Below are 20,391 nucleotides of genomic sequence, written 5' to 3' on the forward strand. Positions count from 1 at the left end.
TTTCTTCACCATTCTGCGCTTACCCGTATGACCTACGAGAAAAGATATCTGTTCCAAAAATATTTAATGCGTACCGGATATACTGACAAATTTTTGTCAGGTTTCATACCTGACAATATTTGTGACAACAAATGTTGTGATTGTTTTGTTTATTTATAAAAAATATGCCTGAAAATGACCCGAAGATAGGGTGGTGTAAAATAGTCTTATGAATATTGTTATCTGATATTGTATTGTTTGATAAAACAATGATTATTATTGTTTGATTTCTTTTTACTTCATAAAAATCCTATGCTACAAATCAGATTCAAAATTAAATATAAAACAAGTAATATATTATTACATGTATGTATTATTTTGTTTGTTAGCTATTTATATATTTTAATTTTCAGCAAGCATTATTATTTAATCAACAAAAGTTCGCTATTAACATTGTTTCTATTTTTGATAGGGAAAGGTATTAAATCAAAATAATATGAAGTGAAATCTCAATGCGTTTTTAAAAAGTTTATTTATCTGGGTATTTTTTTTTCCTTCTTATTCTGTACCTGTATGTTGCTCTTCTCGTTTACTATAATGTATTTGATTTAATAAAGTATCTTAAAAGCGATAGATAGAGGTTTCACTGTATAAAAACATTTTGTGGCAGTTGTATACAAAATATTTTCTTTATTATTATTATTTGTATTTTTCAACGAATTTGGAATGGAATGAAGAGAATTTCTGTAGCATTGCCTTCAGATCATCAGTTTTGGGTAAAATGGTTGTGCGAAAGTGATATGTTCCTGCTTTCTGACCAAATCCGCTTCCAGGGATTACACAAATTCCTGAAAGAGATAAAATAATTCACACAATCGGGTTTGCAATTCAATTTAAATTTGTCACTTAATTCATATGTATGTATGCAAGGTATTTTGATGAAACAAGTTGAACTACCAATATAATACTAACCAGTATGTTCTAACAACTCAAAAGCATAAAACGTATCCGCTGGCATTCCTTTCACCTTAGCAGCTTCTATTGCCTTTGGGGGCAGCATTATTTGAGGGAAAGCATACATAGCACCCTAGAAATAAAATGGTTTTAATTTAACACACTTTCACTTTATAATAACTACTTAGTGTTCATTCATCCATGCACAAGAATAAATTAAATAAAAAAGATTTTTAAGATGTAAATAATGTGTTTATACTATACTGACTTGAACAGGATTACATTTGAAACCTTCAAATGAGTTAAATGTATCGGCAATCAATTTCGCTCGTTGTCCTAAGGAATCAAGAATTTCAGATTTTTCTTTCGCATAAAGTTCATATGAAGGATCACCTTGTTCTGGTGGATTTGCCTAAAAAAATATTAGGAGTATGATAAAATTCTATATTGTAAAATTCTATATAAATAAAGAAAAGAACAAAAAAATTAATTATGAAAATGTGGTCTTCTATTATGGTGTTATATTGAGATGGAAGAGAAGTGTAAAAATAATATTGGTAGGAATGTACTTACAATACAATCTATCACAATTTGGGCAAGTGTAGAGGGACACAAATTTGTCAAAATCGCTGTAAGGAAAACGGCTTTCACTTTAGGACAAATATTCACAAGTTCTGCATAGCCCCCACGCAGACCGCACTCCCCTATGTACCCTTTAGAGCAAGACATGAAGCTCGCCAGCTCATGATGTGAATAAGGAGGCCCCATCTCAGTCATCACCTGAGAATATATAATTATTTTATTGCATTAAGTTTTAATCAAATTCAGATCCTGAAGTTTTTGCAAGAGTTTGTTTAAGAAATTCTAGCCATATCTGTTTTATAATAGGAAAAAATACTTTTTCTTTACAATATCTTAAAAAAAAAACAATAAATCACTGGTCAACAATGATTTTGTATCTGGAATTTTGATGACTGATTTGGACTAAGTTAATCGTTCTTATTCAAAGTCTATATGGTGACAAGCTTGTATCACGTCAAGTTTTGATATTACAGTCATATTATTGTTTATATGGAACCCATAGGTTGAAACCATAATAGTGGTTGGTATCTAGACATGATTTAGTCTAAGGTCTAAGGATTTCAAAAAAAGTATTGATAATTATGGAGTAACAATAGAAATATATAAACTTATTAATATTGAATACTATAGCATTATGTGTTTACATAGGTGGTATATTTATACATAAATAATAAGATAAATTTTAGTAAATATTAGAATTAAACTAAAAAATCTGACATGCTACATTTTTATGATTTTTGTTTTTGAATTCAGCTATGCAAAGTGCATAAAGATCAGATATTTTCATGCCAGTTACAAAATAAAAGTTGTAAATTGTTGGCCAGTGTAATTAAGTAAGTTGATCAGTTCTTTTCGGGTACCAGTCCAGGGTGGTGATAAATAAATGTAATGGTTAAAAATCAATTAAATTTATTTAGACGGGATCTCGACGGACAAGAGTATTTTTTCTCTAACGGTATTTTCAAATGAATACATGAATTGTTTAAAAAATAAAAATGTAGCTAGAAAACACAATAAAACATACCTTTTTAAATGAAAAGTGTTTTAAACCTTCTGAATAAACATTGTCTTGATACACTTCATCTGCTAATATGAAAAGGTTTTCCTTATAAGCAAATTTAATAATATCTTCCATATTGTCTCTTTGAAGGACCTGAAATATGTACACATCACTATATCAAAATATTGTTTTCCAATTTTTTAATAACATGCAAAAAAATGGTTTTCTGGATTAAAAAATTATTACTTGACAATACATATATGACAAATATTACTGCATTGAATACTTTAATATATTTTTTTAGATATATTTACTTTTAAAAATAACATGTAAGATTGTTAGTAATTTTAAATGACATTCCGCTTAGCGGGAAAAAATATTGGCCAATAGGAATAGCAAATAGAAACCATAAACAAATTAGAATAGAGCATGATTTATGCTATGAAGAAGTTTCCATATTTGAACATGTATATTATTGATTCAGTTGTGCAGTGAGTAGAAATAAAATAAATCGGATCTACAATCAATGTTAACAATGATAACCAGGCAACACTTAATACATTTGTGGTTCTTTTTTTAATAATATTAAAGACCATAGTAATATTAATGAAAAAAATCACAAATATTTACATATTTTGACCCCTCCCCTAGAATTGAACCCTGAGCGGCCACCACGGTAGCTAAGCAAGCTTACCATTACACTATGGAGGCCAACTGCTCATTTGAGTGTTTTAATTCAAGAAAAGATATATTGTCATGCGTACTACACTAGCACTTTCTCCTTGAATGTTTTTTGCAGATACTTTGTGGCACATTTTATAGAATGCCTTTTACACACATTTTTTTAACACATTTTATCTTTGTTTTTAACTCATTTATTTTTAGTACTTTTCTTCAACCGGATCCCTGAAGATGAAAAGGTGCTTTTGGAATCACATGAAGGAAAGGTGTTTAGTCTTACACTACAGTCATTGTTAAATATTGAAATATAATGATAAAAAACACATGAATGTTGACATCTTTGAAGATCAAACCTTATATAACTTAGCTAAATCCAATACCCTGCTATATATGAAGATGGACAAATACCTTTATTTGAAATGAGGGATCATATTTTTTTTTATAAACAATGATTTTTGTGGTAAACAAACCTGTCCAGTTGGATTTCCTGGGTTTATTATTACAAGCGCTCTAGGATTACAAGTCTTTTTGGCTTCATTGATAGCTCTCTCTAGTTCTGATATATCCAAACTCCAATTCCTTGATTCATCTAGATAATAATCTATTTGCTCCATACCATATTCAGAAAGTGTTGCAGAATACAATGGATACTGTGGAATTGGAACCAAAACTCCTGTAAATAAAAATGAAAACAAATGAATATTAAACTTAAAAAGGAATTAAAACATTATTTAATTTTTTTTTTTTTTTAATTATTATTTATTTTTCAAAATTCAGTTACCTAATATTTAAAGCAATAATATTTGGTACAAGTTTATGTTGTGTTAATGCGTTAGTGCATGGGGTACCATTATTACAAGCATATTGAAATTATCTCTGCAATAAATGCATACAAATTTGAGGAAGATTATTAAAAAAATACCGTAAAAAACTAATGCAGCCAAATGTTTAATAATAATTCAAAACACAGGCTTCTTATTATCTGTATTACAAATAAAATTGCAAAAAGAGTCTAAACTTTCCCTTATTTAAATACTTATGACTTGCAATAGTTCAAATTGATATATTCAATTCAGTTGGTATTAACTGTGACAAATCACTATTTTTCGAGAGATGCATTTGATCCCTTTTACTATATCAAGAAGGCATGATGCTACGAGTATATTATTTTATAATTATTAGATGAAATGAAGTCTTGCTAATAATTAAATGATAATGACTACCTAAGTTACTTAAAACAGCCAATGCCTGGTCGTAAGTTTCATAAATGTCTAGATTCCCATATTCTTACATTAATATCATTTTCACCTCAGTTGAATATGAGTATCAATATAAATCTTAACAACATTTAATTAAATGAACTCTGACATTGAAAGTGGAAGGTTTATAAATCTAAGTCAAGCTGGGGTGGATAAATAAGGATAAGTAGACATAAAGAAGTAGTAGAAGAAAGATTCAATTAAATATTTAAGAATCAACAATCAATCACCTGGCTTCTTCCCGTTTTCCTCACTTATTAAAAGTCTCATAACAGATTTGATAGCGGTTGATGCACCAGCAAATAAGATAACATTTTCCCAGTTACTTGTAACGCCATCTCTTCTAGAAATGTAATCAGCAACATGGCGTCTAACAACCTCTATTCCAGGGATTTCAGTGTATGCGCCTACTGAGCCTCCTCTGTAGTAAAAAAGGAAATACAACATATTCATGTATAAAAGTTTACACAATAGAGAAAAATAACCATTTAGTGTGTATAATTTTACCTTTACTTCTGTTAAGTAAAAACAAATATTCATTATTACAGTAAAACCTCTATTAATGATTACCTCTAAACAGCGGTCACCTCGCTATTACGGTTGATTTTTAGTTTCCAGAATTATTATATAAGAAAATATACACATTTAAACATTTAAAATGAAGCCCCTCCATAAAACAGCAACAGTCATCAAAAGTTATATTTACAAGTTATTATTCTTGGGTAGATATAAAAGTTTTAAAATGGGAATAGCACCAACTGAGGATAATCCCACATGGATATGGCTTAACAAACTACTTTGTGTTGAATCGTGGAGGTAGATATATTCTTTGAGAAACAGTTACTGAGATTTTGGCTGACAAGCAGTCATAGGGTTTTTCTGTTTCATAACTTTCTCAAGACTGGTTACGTCCATATAACAGCTATATTTACATTCCAAAAAGGAGACCGCTATAGAGAGGTTTCATTGTATTATCATAACTTTTTGACTCAGTATTGATCAACAGCCAGTTTCAAAATGGTAGTCTATGTAAATAATAGTCCTGAAGTAAAGTTTAGTTTCCTACAAAAATTCCTTAAGGTGTTATCTTTTTACTATGATTCCAGCACAGAGGATCTCTTTGCAAAGAAATAGTGGGGAAAAAAATATACAATACCCAGGCCAATAATTTAATTTGAATTATTTAATCAGACACTGGATTATTCGCCCTATTGATGAAAATCCACTGTCTGATTAAATAAATCGTCAATATATACTACAGGCATCTAAATTCTCAACAGAGGATACCACTGTCAGCCTTAAATCCACATCTATGAATTACAACTAACATATGAAAGGAATCCAACAAAAGTGCAAATAAACTGTAAAAGTGTTTTTTCCAGCAATAATTAAGTAAGTATTTAATAATTAGGTATGTATAATGACCTGCAATAACTAAGACTCAATTGAGCTCTTTTCTTCACATCTTCAGGGAACAGAGACTCGTGGTTGAGGAGTTCTGGAAAAACGGCTAATGCAAGAACCTAAAATTAAGACGATTTATCATTTTAAAAGAGTATTTATGTTGCTGACCCCAGTCAGCTACAACCTGATTCGTATTTTCAAACACAAACCAGGTATGTTACATGCCCAACCAAAAAACTGACTGAGTTCATGAAGAAAAAAACTATTCTTATGGGCCAGAGAACTCCGGAATATGACTGTTTCGGACTGGAATCCAGTATTTATGAGTTATATTCGGATAATAAAATATATTTTGGCAATCATGGTAATACTTTATAGGTCTGCTTCTTAGACGAGTCAACATTTAAAATTTCGGTGGGCAAAACTTCATTCGTCTGACGTTGCCCAGGAGCAAAATTCCACCAGGACTGCCTTGTGGAGAGGGCTAAAAACACCCTGTTATACCGCAACACACATAATGTTGTGGTCCATGATCTCATCCAAGGGTATGGGATGCCTCTATATCATGGAAGGGACCATGAGGCAAGACCAGTACCAGCGAGTACTGAAAAGTCGGCTCCAGCCAATGCTCATAATGGTTTCCTGGTGACGAAGAGTATGTGTTTATGCATGACTCAGTAGCCAGGAGTGTTACCGCATTATTGGCTGAAAAAAAGTCCGTATTTTGCCTTGCCCGGGTAATTCGCTGGTTATGAGCCCCATTAAAAACCTTTGGGAGCTAACGAAACGGGAGATTGCTAAAAAAGTCATCACCACCAAGCGGTAACTAATAGAAACTCTTTTCGGAGTATGGCATGGTAACCCTAATCTCCGGCACAATACAAAAATCTGCATAGATAGCATGCCCCGACGTTTGGAAGTTGTAATTAAAGCAAAGGGTGCTAATACTAAATATTAAAGTTATATATATATATATATATATATATATATATATATATATATATATATATATATATATATATATATATATATATATATGTATATGTATATATATATATATATATATATATATATATGTGTATATATATATATATATATATATATATATATATATATATATATATATATATATATATATATATATATATATATATATATATATATATATAGATAGTGTAAATTTCTTCATAAGTTTATAGCAGCAATAATAATAATACCTGTCTTATAAAAGTTATGGGTATCTGTCCCATTGCTTGACCATCCCCGATATGGGTTTTGACAACTTCTTCGAATGGTTTTTCAATTCCCTGCAATGAAAATCATACATTACATGAAAAATAAGCATTAAAAAAACTATATACATAGAAAACAAAAGGAACTATTGCCTCCTAACATATTTTGTATTTTATAAAATAAAACTAGCATATCATTTTTAACCACTTGTATCTTTAATATTTCTCTCCAACTGGTTTCGATAAGAACCTTGTCATCTTCAGAGATAGATATGTACATGTACATCCCTAAATATGACAACGTCCTTGTCGAAACCGGTTGGAGAAAAGTACCAAAAATACAAAGTTCTGGTTTTATTTTATAAAGTTTTATAAAATATGCCACATATCTGCAAAAAAAACATTCAAGAAATTACTATATGTATGGTATACAATTACAACTATGTATGTTTATTTCAATATGTAGATGGTTTTGAGAACTAGCTTGTGGAAGATGGTGTTAATTGACGGATAAATACTACTTCCGAAATTTGAGCAGTGTGGTTCTCAATGATGGGTAGAACAGTGAATGTTTCGCATGTACAAAGTGATCACTTAAACCAGCCTATGACAGGTGGTAACAGCCCTGTAAATACGTAAACTTTTAAATTCTTCTTCATCTATGCTGAGATATATATACATATCCTAAATTGCTAAACCCAGATTTGTTAGCAAAAAAATTAACACACTCAAAATAATGTTAATAATTGTGATTTAGTCCAGGGGTTCCCAATCTTTTTCAGCCCACGGCGCACTAACATGTTTAGTATTAAAACAATAGCAGCTATCGCTATGGCACTCGCGGTTTTAATTATAAAAAGAGAAACATTTGTGTTTTTTTTATTTACAAAAATACTTCAATTTCATAGTATTTCTGTGAACCTAAGCGGCTCATTATTAGAAATTTATTTATTTAAAAACATATTAAATACATAAATCATATATACATATAATATTCCCGATGAGTAATTTCTATTTCTCATGTTGGGACATGGGATTAAGATTAACAAGACTGGAACACAAATAATAAAGTAACAAAAAAGATTTTTAAATAACCAAAACTAATACTAATACATGGCAAAATATAAAAACAATAAACAGGTATAATAAATAGGCGCAAGAAGCATATTTAAATGAAATAAATGAGAAAACATAAGGTAAGAAGCATATTCAAAATAAACAAATGAGAAAATATAAAAAATTAGAAAATAAAACAAATGAGAAAATATAAAAAACATAAGGTAAAAACAAAATAAGAAAATATGACTAATCACTACATTTATTTCTTTCCATAAAGTACCTCTAAGATCATTTATTTTGGATCCCCGAATGGGTTTTATTTTATATATCGCTCACTCCTTTCAAGAACATCATAAATCAAAAATCGTCAATTTTCAGTTCTGCGTGTTTTCGGAATACCCAGAAAATGTACTATATGCCACCAAGAGAGGCATATTTTTAACTTAATATTTACCCACTACAGGGCAGAAAGTGTTGTTTTTGCATTTTGAAGAAAAGGTATTGTTTGATTATTTTTTTAAATATACTAAATATTTTTCAAATGGAGAAAAAACCTTCAGGTTTTACCTAAAAAGATCAGTTGCACAATAAAAAGTTCAATAAGTGGCTTGATATTTATTTGTAATACTTTGTATTATATTTTTAAACTTTAAAAACGTTCTCCTGAAAAATCAAGTTTTTTGATTTATGACGTTCTTGAAAGGAGTGAGCGATATGTCAGGCAGCTGGTTAATTTGGGTATTGGCTAATAGGTATCGAATTGTGGCAGAGTGGATTCGAACGGAGAAACTCTGACTCAATAGTCCGCGACACTAATCACGGGACCACAACCCGACACATGCCCGGGTTGCAAACCCGAACTCGTTTTAGATTGTACGTGGCCTTTCAGGAAAGTTTTTTTTTGGAAAATAATTAATATGTACAATGTTTTCGGCGAAAGTCAAGGTGAAAAGATAAGATAATTCAAGATAATAATAAATGTACTGTTACGTGGGTGAATATGTACACAAAAAACACATCACCAACAAAAACTATAAAGTACCTACCTAACTACCTAGTAACGAATAATTTTATTGATTATTCGTTACTGGGTAGGTACTTTAATGTGATTTAATGTAAAATACGACGAATCTATTTTAAAATAATCGACTTATTTGATTGATGAGCAATTGAAATTAACATTACAGTCTGTGCACATTTATTTTACCTCTAGTTTTTTTTACTGCCAAATAAATAATAATAATAAAAAAAAAACTAGAGGTTAAATAAGTGTGAAAAGACTGTAGTAGTGCTTAATTATTCAACCCTTATCCGCACCCGATGGTGAAAAGGGCACTGTATCATTTAAACGCAGTGTTATCTTGAACATATATCGTTAATACATGAAGGAAAGGTAATCAGCCCTCTGCTTCAGGTACGAGTCCAGGGTAATATTAAATAAATATTAAGAGTGAAAAATCACTGATATTTATTCGACCCCCTTCCCCCTGGGATTCGATGTCCTGTAAATACCTACCTAAATTGAAATATTAAAAAAACTAACTAACCATCACGCCGCTTCTCCGCAGGGATAGGCAGAGAGAATCGAACGCCACACCACCCTGTCCTTGCAAACATTCTTTGCCTCTTCTACATTCATGCATCTCCTCATACATACCCGACGATTATTACGACTCCTGACCAGGCCGCTTTCAAGTATTTGACATACCTGATTGTGCCAAGTTTTCCTCGGTCGTCCTCTGCTTCTTTTTCCAACTACATTCGCCTCATAAATTTGTTTAACCGTTCTTTCTTCACTCATACGCTCCACATGTCCAAACCATCTCAACACACCTTTCTTAATTTTATCGATAATGCTTATCTCAGCCTTACATTCTTTCCTTATTTCATCATTCGAACATCTATCAAACATCGTTTTGCCACACATTCGTCTGAGGGATCGCATTTCGACTGCATTCAGTCTGCTTTCATCCTTCTTTTGCCAACTCCATGCTTCGCTTCCATACATAAGGGTTGGAACCAGAACTCCATTGTATACTGCCAGTTTATGAATATGTAAATTTTTATTTTTAAAGTAAAAATTTACATATTCCCATATCAATATTTACATTCCACGTTAAGATGTTGATTAAATATTTCGGTAGTGCAAAGGGGCATATCTGTCTCAGACCAAATTTTACAGGAGATTAAAAAAAACTTCTGAATTTAAATAACTCATCTGTTTTATGTATTTTTATATGTACATATCCTAAGAAAACTAAATAAGTATTGCAACTACAGCTTTATTCTTTTGCCAGATTATGGAATACACTATTTTAGACATTTTGTGGAACAAACTTAAAAAATAAAAAAAATGACAGATATACTCCTTTGCCTTTACACTACCAATTTATATAAAGAGCTCTTAATCGGAGCAAAATCATTTATTAAATTATTATTAATATAAAACCTTTATCTGCACCCCAATGATGCATAGGGCACTGCGTCATATAAACGCAGTGTTATCTTGATCGTTTACACACGAAGGAAAGGTGATCAGTCCTCCGCTTCAGGTACCAATCCAGGGTAACAATATTGAATAAATATTACAGTGAAAAAATCAGTTATATTTATTTTACCCCCCTTGGGAATCGAACCCGGGATCTCCAGAACGGTAGCCGAGCGTGCTTACCATTACACTACGGAGGCGGACAACATTAAATTATTAAGTTAAATTTAATTCGAAATGCTAATTTAAAAATGTCAAACGTAGTAACCGCTACGTTACAGAGAAAGAACAGTAAATAAAGAGTGTTTAAAATGTATAAATAAATCTTGCTTATGAACATAAGTTTCTCGAGATGAAGATATTTGTCGAGGGGTCACGAGTCATCCTGTTATCGCGTTATTATCAAATTGAACTAAATCCCGCGCTCGGTCAAATGAATGTTATTCACACCACGTACCTTGGTTAGTTCCTTTTCGATTTCTCCCGCCCTGATCGTGAGAGGCCCCCTGACAGCGTATTCCACAAGCTTTAAATTACTATTGATATTCTCAAACGTGAGACACCACTTCCGTTTTTCAGATGCATTTTCAACGATGACACCGCCGCTCTTCAACATGTTGGCTGCTTCTGAACTCGACAAGCGAGACCTCCGGCTCGCAGAAACGCGAAGGCGGTATAATGCTCGGGATATCATTGCGAGAATAAAAAGCCAATTATCAATTATTATCTTTTAAGTCCAAATAGCATTATACATGTTATCATTCAAGTAGAATAGAGTCTAGACTGGTTCCTACCTCGTTGCACGCTGGCCGTAAAGTGTGCCAAGCTATTTTTATTGCGTTTGTCGAGTATCCATAGATTTCAACAGCTGCTGGATAAAAAGAAATATTTTATGTTTATGAATTTGTCTATTGTATATCCGGGTCGCGCGGACCAAATAAACAATTTTTAAATGATTTTTTAAAATTTAATATTTTCCTTGACTGGTTACCTGATAAACTAGACTTTATAATAATAAACTAGACTTCATAATAATTTGTCCGCCTCCATGGTGTAATGGTCAGCGTGTTTAGCTACCGTGCTGGAGGTCCCAGGTTCGATTCCTAGGGGGGAGGTAAAAATAAATATTAGTGATTTAACACTGTAATATTTATTTAATATTACCCTGGACTGGTTCCTGAAGCGCAAGAGTGATCACCTTGCCTTCATGTTAGTAATGATCAAGATAACACTGCGTCAATTTGATGCAGTGCGGATAAGGGTTATAAAAAAAAATGTCTAATTTATGATGAAAAGGGCCATTTTTACAGAATATCGTCTCAAAGAAGCTTGACATTGTTATTATTTACTATATATAATATTAAAAATAAATACAAAAGAGAAATCTTGTGTTTGTATTATTTACACAAATATTTCAATTTCAATTTATTTTTGTGAGCCTAAGCGGCTCATTATTATAAATAGGTATCAAATTGTGGTAGAGTGGGTTCGAACCGAGAAACTCTGATTTAAGAGTCCGCGACACTAACCACGGGACCACAACCCGACACCTATCTTACGCATATATACGAAATCAATTATGATCTAATTATTTTTTATTTATCTATAAATAGAGATGCACTCAGACGAATTAGCGATAAGGAGCTGTAATTAACGATTAAGTTAAAAATGATTCAATCTGATGACACAGTGCCCTATGCACCATTCAGTGCAAACAAGGGTCAGAATTCTAATGGTTTCTTCGCTAGAACGGAATATGTATTGATTATGTTATACGAAAATACATATTTTTCTCAAGGGATATATCGTACTCAGGGTGAAAATCAGGTCTGATGTTAATTTACTAATAATTTAGCGTTAAGCGCTGAGAAAACAAAATATACAAAATTAGCCTTTTCGAACGAAAAAAATATCGACAACGATGTAATCCTAAATAACAATACGCTAGATTTAATTAAAAGCGCAGGTTTTCTACGTTATTTTTCTTTTTTGTTATCTATTTACTGACTGTTCATTTGTTCTTTATTTTTTAATTGATGTGCAATAAGTGTATTTGTATGTACTAATACTTACCTGTATTTGAGAGAAATAAAACTTTTGGAATAAATTCTAATTTAAGGAAATTTTGAGTGTCGTAATTAAAAAATAAGTAGCTTCATTTCATAAGAAAATAATTTCTGTGCGATTGTATTTTGAAAGTATACTTTCTGATCATTATGTTATTATTAGCTTGAAATGAAAAGAACTTTTTCTCATTTGTTAAATACCATTTAGGCTCGATCATTTATTCAAACAACTCATTTTATATTGTTATTATTATTTCTGACACTCATTTTATAGAGGTTAAACTTATGTCGTTTGACGTGTCGGTGGGGGGCAAGTGTGTCCAAAAATAAAATGTTGTTTTCGTTTAAAAGTAACATGATGGTGTTATAAATTATTTCACTTCCTTATCTTTGCTATTTTGTGGGCAAAGGTGCATACGTCTTTTGTCACGTTTGCCTAATATTTTCTAAATTAATCTTCAAATTATACAATATTAAATGTTATCAGTGTTTTTGCAGAATGTACCAGAAAGTGCGGAATAACATTTTAACACCCTTAAACGAAAATTTTAAAACAAGAAGTGGAATCACAAAATCTGGAAATAAAATCGAATCGAATTTAGCGCCTGCAAAAGAAGTTCATACTAACGGCATAACTCATTCATGAAAAGTAGAAAATCCTCTTTGAAAACAATTTTTTTTTTTTAAATACATTTCTGGTTATTTCCATCACCTGTGTAGTTAAAATATAAGATATTTTTACTAGTTAAAAAAATATTGGTAGTCAACAAAATTTAGCACTTAGTAAAATATGATTGTTATCAGACATAACGTGGTCATAGAGGAGAATGTGACCTAGTGCATTTTTTTTTACAAAAACGTGATCATTGACTATTTGTTATTTATTATCTTACTAGCTTAATATTGCCCTGAAAAAATCCCAAAGTGATTTTTAACTATGATTTATTATATATTGACTTGTTAAAAATTACTAACTGCATTGATATTTATTTTCTTGCCAAGCAAAAGTGACTGAAATGGCCCTCCTGAACATTTTACGTTTTGTTAGTTGCTCACTTTCTCCTGTACAACTACGATATATGTTATAAAAAATTAAATTGAAAAACACGAGAATTGGAACAAAAATAAGTAAATTGCATAAACTTGTGTTCATAGATGTTTTGTTTCAACAAACGTGCACATTTTCAAAACTTTCAAATGCCAAATAAAAGTTTTACTTGCAGAAATCATTGATACTTAGAATGAGATCTTGTGGTTCTCTCGTTATTTAACTTAAATCACTACTCATAAGTCATAAGAATAAATCTGTCAAATATGGTAAACAGAGGTGTACGACTGTCCAAACTTAAAACACAGTAAGGGACTTTTTTTTGTAGTACGTTTTTCTTTGCATTTTTGGACTAGTAGAATCTACTTAGTCCAAAAATGCAAAAAAACCTACTACAAAAAAATGTCCCTTACTGTGTTTTGAGTTTGGACAGCTGTGTACCATTTACAATAATTTACACTAGGGGATTTCTTAAAATATATATTTATAAAGAATCTCATTTCGATTAGTATGAAAAACACAAACCTGATTACCTTTTAAAATTACTCCCTAATGCCTAAATGAATAACGAATTTTCAATTTTATTGAATTGCAGAAGTAGGCAGGTGCTATTACGTTAATATTGTAATTTGTAAATACCTTAGGTACATTCAAGTTAAAGGTAGGTAGTTGTTTACGACATGGTAAGTACACTGAAGATAAATGATACACAAACATAAAACGTACCAACCCGTAGGTATATAATACGAAGGTATTACGATTCGCTATGATTTCAGATCATCTATTTTCGCCAGCGATACTTTATTTGCAATTTTCACTTAGTCGCGAGCGGGTTGAATTTTCGTGTTATTTTTTACTTTTTGGAGGGATATAATATCAATCAATAATGGCTACGCCAAACCGTTGTATGGCCATGGATAATGTTAATCCTAATCTCAAAACTATGGAGTACGCTATTATAGGCCCGTTGACTAGACGAGCGGAGATAATCGATAAAGAACTTCAGTCAAATGTATGTATTGCCATTTTTTATCAGTTTAAAACTTTTATTCGAGGGAAAATGCTGTGAGTTTTTCGTGTATTATTTCTTCTTCTTCTTCCTAACCCTTATCAGAACCTAAAGGTACACAGTATTGAAGTGGTCATTAATTATATGAAAGGAGGATGATCAGTCTTGCGCAACAGGCTTCAGGTACCAAAGTTAAGGGTGATATTTTATAAATATTAAAGTAAAAGAGTAGGAATAAATATGCCCCATAATAATACTCGTACATGTATTTAACTATTTATTTATAATTTTTAGTTATCAATTCACTTCTCGTCATTTCATGGAAGATGCATATCGGCTCTCCAAACTCAAAACACAGTAAGGGACATTTTTTTTTAAGTACGTTTTTTTGCATTTTTGGACTAATCAGATGCTACTATAATGTATATTTAAAAAAAAAACAAAAACATTACAATTGCGTTACATTACAAACAAATCACAACCATCATTGCTTTGGAAAAAATAAAATTACAATGATCACTATGGTATAAAACTAGTTGTGAGAATTATAAACCAGGAAAATGAGAGGAAAAATAATAAATAAATAAAATAAATATTAAAGAAATAATACGAAATGAGAAAAATGAGTCTGAAATATTTTGAAGCTGTAAAGCTTTTAAATAAATTGGTCGGTATTCATTTATTTATTTTATTTTTTTATGGTAGACTAGGCCCATTAAAAACAACGATTATATTTATGGAATTAACAAGGTTCACTGAAAAAAACGAAGACAGGGTCTGGACTAGTCATTTAGTGATTGTTTAGTGTCAGCACGCTCGGCTGCCGTACTGGAGATCCCGGGTTCGATTCCCAGGGGGGGGGGTCAAATAAAAAAAAGTGATTTTTCCATTCTAATACTAATTCAATATTACCCTGGACTGGTACCTGACGCGGAGGGCTGATCACCTTTCCTTCATGTGCTAACTATCAAGATAACACTGCGTTTATATGATGCAGTACCCTATGCACCATCGGGTGCGGATGAGGATTTGAAGAAGAAGATTTTTAAAGAGGCCGGACAAGTAATTATGATAATAAAAAAAAAAACAACTAACCACCACCCCGCTTTCCCGCAGGGGTAGGCAGAGGGAAAAGAAAGCCAAACCAATCTGTTTCTGCAAAAATATTCGCCTCTTCCACAGTCATGCATTTAATTACACATACCCGTTGATTATTCCAACTCCTGTCCACGCCCAAGTATTTGAAATACTCGATTATGCCAAGTTTTCCTCGGTCCTCCTCTGATTCTATTTTCAACTAGATTTGTCTCATAAAATGTTTTACTTTTCTTCGTTCGATTCACAGGCCCAATCCATCGAGACACACCTTTCTTAATTTTATCGATCGAGTGCTTATCTCAGCGTTGTTTTCTTTCCATATATCACCATTTGAACACTATCATACATTGTTTTGCCGCGCATTCGTCGAAACTATAAAAAGCAATGAAATATACACAATGACATTAAAATAAATACATACAAAGAAATAAATTTACAATGATAAATAAAATCCGGGCATTTACCAGCAACTACAAAGTTACATATCACTCACTCCTTTCAACAACGTCATATATCAAAAAATTGATTTTTCTGGAGATCGTTTTTAAAGTATTAAAGTATTAATAAAATGTATTAAAAATAAATATCAAGCCACTTATTGAACTTTTTACTGTCCAACAGATCTTTTTAGGTAAAACCTGAATGTTTTTTCTCCATTCGAAAAATATTTAGTATATTTAAAAAAAAAATAAACAATACCTTTTCTTCAAAATGCAAAAACAACACTTTCTGCCCTGTAGCGGGTAAATATTAAGTTAAAAATATGCCGCTTTTTCTGGGATAAAGTACATTTTCAGGGCATTCTAAAAATACGCAGAACTGAAAATTGACGATTTTTGATATACGACGTTGTTGGAAGGAGTGAGCGATATCTAAATGCATATGTTTTTTTTTTAATTTATCTGCCTAAATAAATTGATAACTAATCTCAAATGTTAAAAAAATGATAGCACGGTTCACGGTCACTATAAATGAAAAAAATGTCATTATAATAACTTCTCAAATTATAAGCTACATAAAAAAAAATTGAATCATGTTTTCAGGCGGGTCTTAAGTATGTGAATATAATCCAAGATTCGGACCTCGCATACAAATAAAAAGAGTCTCTGCTTAATAAAACCTTTCCTCATTTCAATATAGATGGCTGTTGTGAACTCACACGTAATGTAAATAATAATTAATTCAGATTTGTGAACAAGTATTTGGACACACTCTAAATGTTGTATACTAATAATACTTTTATGATATTAGTGAAATCTAAGACATATTGTATACTAATAATACTTGTATGATATTAGTGAAATCTAAGTCATATTTGTATACTTATAATACTTGTATAGTATTAGTGAAATCTAAGACATATTGCATACTAATAATACTTGTATGATATTAGTGAAATCTAAGACATATTTGTATACTTATAATACTTGTATGATATTAGTGAAATCTAAGTCATATTTGTATACTTATAATACTTGTATAATATTAGTGAAATCTAAGACATATTTGTATACTTATAATACTTGTATAATATTAGTGAAATCTAAGACATATTTGTAAACTAATATTACTTGTATGATATTAGTGAAATCTAAGACATATTTTGTACTAATAATACTTGTATGATATTAGTGAAATCTAAGTCATATTTGTATACTAATAATACTTGTATAGTATTAGTGAAATCTATGACATATTTGTATACTTATAATACTTGTATGATATTAGTGAAATCTAAGACATATTTGAAGAAAGATTATGCACATCAAACCAACCATGACTTTAATGCATTTTGTATCACTAGGCGCGCAATATAGAATATAATATAACTACTTAGTTACTTTTGACAATTATCGTGATGATTTAATTTTTCTTACCTTCTTATCTTTGCTATTTAATATGTGTGAGAAGGTATGTAGCTTGAATTATGTTTACCCAATTCTCGCTTACATTACACGAATATTCATGCTATCAGTGTTTGAATCACCTGAATGTGCAAAAAACATATAAACACCCTAAAACGAACATTTCCTAAACTAAAACTAAAAAAAACATGAGATATTATTACGAGCTCAGAATTTCTGAAAGCTAAAATCATTTTAGAGCTGTGTAAATTTAAGCCCCTGGAAAAAAAATTGCCTCACACTTTAGCTAGTTATTTTATTTTGTGCCTCCGTGGTGTAATGATTAGCGCGTTAGGCTACCATGCTGGTGCTCTCGGGTTCGATTCCCAGATGGGCGGTGAAAGTAAATATTAGTGATTTTACACTCTAATATTTATTTAATATTACCCTGGGCTGGTCCCTGAATGGCAGGAGTGTTCATCTTGCCTTCATGTAAGTAACGATCAAGATTAAACTGCGTCAAAACGATACAGTGCTCTATGCACCATTGTGTGCGGATAAGGGTTAGAAGAAGTTATTACAATAACTTCTTCTTCTTTACAATAGTTTGAGTGTATACTTGAACAAGTAAATACTCTAAAAGGACGTACTCAAAATGTAATTAAAATTACTAATTAAAGTATGTATCAACTGTTGTAAAAGTATGTTAATACCCAGACTTCCATATTCTTTTTCATCTTTGTTGAAATGTCAAAAATAAGACATTTCACATATCGCTTACTCCTTCCAACAACGTCATATTTAAAAAAAACTTGCTTTTTCAGGAGATCGTTTTTAAAGTTTAAAAATATAATAAAATGCGTTAAAAATAAATATCAAGCCACTTTTTGAACGTTTTACTATGCAACAGATCTTTTTAGGTAAAACTTGAATGTTTTTTCTCCATTTGAAAAATATTTAGTATATTTAAAAAAAAAATAACAATTCCTTTTCTTCGAAATGCAAAAACAACACTTTCTGTCCTGTAGCGGGTAAATATTAAGTAAAAATATGCCGCTTTTGCTGGGATATAGTACATTTTCTGGGCATTCCAAAAACATGCAGAACTGAAAATTGTCGATTAAAATTGTCGCAGAAAATGTAATATATGTATATATATATATATATATATATATATATATATATATATATATATATATATATATATATATATATATATATGTGTATATATATATATATATATATATACATATATATATATATATATATATATATATATATATATATATATATATATATATATATATATATATATATATATATATATATATATATATATATATATATATATATATATATATATATACATATATATATATATATATATATATATATATATATATATATATATATATATATATATATATATATATATATATATATATATATATATATATATATATATATATATATATATATATATATATATATATTACATTTTCTGCGCATTCTGAAAACATGCACAACTGAAAAATGACGATTTTTGATATATGACGTTGTTGAAAGGAGTGAGCGATATAACCAATGAAAAAAATACTTCCGACTACATTTTCTGAATTTCATTTAAACAAAAAATTGAAACCAAAAAGAACATCTATGGTGAGATATTATTTTTGGTTTCAATAATAACAAGTAAGTATTCACTTAAGTAAGTAGCCACTGCTTTGATACAATGCAATGCTTTATATATACATTTTAATTAATGTTTTACTTAGTGAATATATATCATTAAGTAAACCTTAAAAGGTTATGAATAATCAAAAATAAAACAAAGACAGCCGACATTAATAGGTTAATATTGTTCTTTGTATAATTTACGTGAAGCGACACACAGGAGATAAATTGTGTGCAAACATAATATTTTATACCTTCCTATGTCTGTTCACAACGAACGAGCTCAGATATTTTCGCAAGTGATATACTCGTAGCAACTAACTTGTAATTTCCACGTCGCCCAGAGCGGGTCGAATTGTCTTGTTCCTCTGAAAATCCAGATTTTGTCAACTATGGCTACTGCAAACCGTTGTATTTCCATGGATAATGTGAATCCTAATATGAAAATAATGGAATATGCCGTTCTAGGACCTTTGTCAATCAGAGCGGGAGTAATTGACAAAGAACTGAAAGATGTATGTTTTTTTAATTGATTTTATTTAAGTTCACATATCGCTCACTCCTTTCAAGAACATCTTAAATCAAAAATCGTCAATTTTCACCTGTGCATGTTTTCGGAATGCCCAGAAAATGTACTATATCCCAGCAAAAGAGGCATATTTTTAACTTAATATTTACCCGCTACAGGGCAGAAAGTGTTGTGTTTGCATTTTGAAGAAAAGGTATTGTTTAATTATTTTTTTAAAAAAACTAAATATTTTTCAAGTGGAGAAAGTTTAAAGTTCACAGTAAAAAGTTTAATAAGTGGCTTGATATTTATTTTTAATACATTTTATTAATACTTTAATACTTTAAAAACGATCTCCTGAAAAATCAAGTTTTTTTTTTATTTATGACGTTTTTGAAAGGAGTGAGTGTTATGTTACTTTGTCGTTGCTGGTAAATACCCAGATTTTATTTATCATTATACAATTATTTCTTTGTATGTATATATTTTAATGTCATTGTGTATAT

The 20,391-nt window shown here is 30.5% G+C and overlaps 2 protein-coding genes across 7 annotated transcripts in view; one reads left to right on the top strand and one right to left on the bottom strand.

The window, feature by feature from the left end:
• LOC148312246 (alanine aminotransferase 2-like) overlaps window positions 1-20,391 on the top strand; it is a 31,516-nt gene that overhangs the window by 3,024 nt on the left and 8,101 nt on the right. Inside the window, exon 1 of one of the 4 annotated variants that reach the window (XM_088277603.1) lies at window positions 14,519-14,764. The exons of 1 other annotated variant lie outside the window; for it this stretch is intronic. In XM_088277603.1, the coding sequence (XP_088133729.1) occupies window positions 14,639-14,764 (126 nt within the window). In that variant the 5' untranslated portion in view covers window positions 14,519-14,638. Of the gene's footprint in view, window positions 1-14,518; window positions 14,765-19,696; window positions 19,893-19,983; window positions 20,100-20,391 lie in introns of those variants that run through there. 2 more of the 4 variants (XM_088277604.1, XM_088277606.1) reach the window with 2 other exon arrangements.
• LOC148312247 (alanine aminotransferase 1-like) lies at window positions 495-11,458 on the bottom strand. Of its 3 annotated transcripts, XM_088277602.1 has the most exons (11): window positions 9,002-9,105; window positions 7,613-7,783; window positions 7,077-7,379; window positions 5,881-5,978; window positions 4,686-4,876; window positions 3,667-3,869; window positions 2,540-2,668; window positions 1,507-1,713; window positions 1,202-1,345; window positions 952-1,066; window positions 495-827 (listed from the first exon to the last, which is right to left on the bottom strand). In XM_088277602.1, the coding sequence occupies exons 3-11, from the start codon at window positions 7,107-7,109 to the stop codon at window positions 679-681; spliced, it is 1,269 nt and encodes a 422-aa protein (XP_088133728.1). In that variant the 5' UTR covers window positions 7,110-7,379; window positions 7,613-7,783; window positions 9,002-9,105; the 3' UTR covers window positions 495-678. The 3 variants fall into 3 exon arrangements, with proteins under 3 accessions (XP_088133728.1, XP_088133726.1, XP_088133727.1); XM_088277600.1 differs by lacking the exons at window positions 7,613-7,783; window positions 9,002-9,105 and adding an exon at window positions 11,096-11,458 and having other exon boundaries at window positions 7,077-7,166; XM_088277601.1 differs by lacking the exons at window positions 7,613-7,783; window positions 9,002-9,105 and adding an exon at window positions 8,431-8,457 and having other exon boundaries at window positions 7,077-7,166.

Source organism: Brachycentrus maculatus, unplaced genomic scaffold, assembly GCF_059751285.1.
Source record: "Brachycentrus maculatus isolate JH-2025_06_01 unplaced genomic scaffold, ASM5975128v1 h1tg000047l, whole genome shotgun sequence".
Taxonomy (NCBI): domain Eukaryota; kingdom Metazoa; phylum Arthropoda; class Insecta; order Trichoptera; family Brachycentridae; genus Brachycentrus; species Brachycentrus maculatus.

Bases quoted from the DNA above. Each gene is read 5' to 3' on its own strand.
- LOC148312247 (XM_088277600.1), bottom strand. From the start codon at position 11,332: ATGATATCCCGAGCATTATACCGCCTTCGCGTTTCTGCGAGCCGGAGG. The intron at 1,346-1,506 runs GTAAGTACATTC...ATATTTTTTTAG, and splicing joins AAATTGTGATAGATTGTATT to GCAAATCCACCAGAACAAGG. The intron at 1,067-1,201 runs GTCAGTATAGTA...TTTTATTTCTAG, and splicing joins TCAAATGTAATCCTGTTCAA to GGTGCTATGTATGCTTTCCC.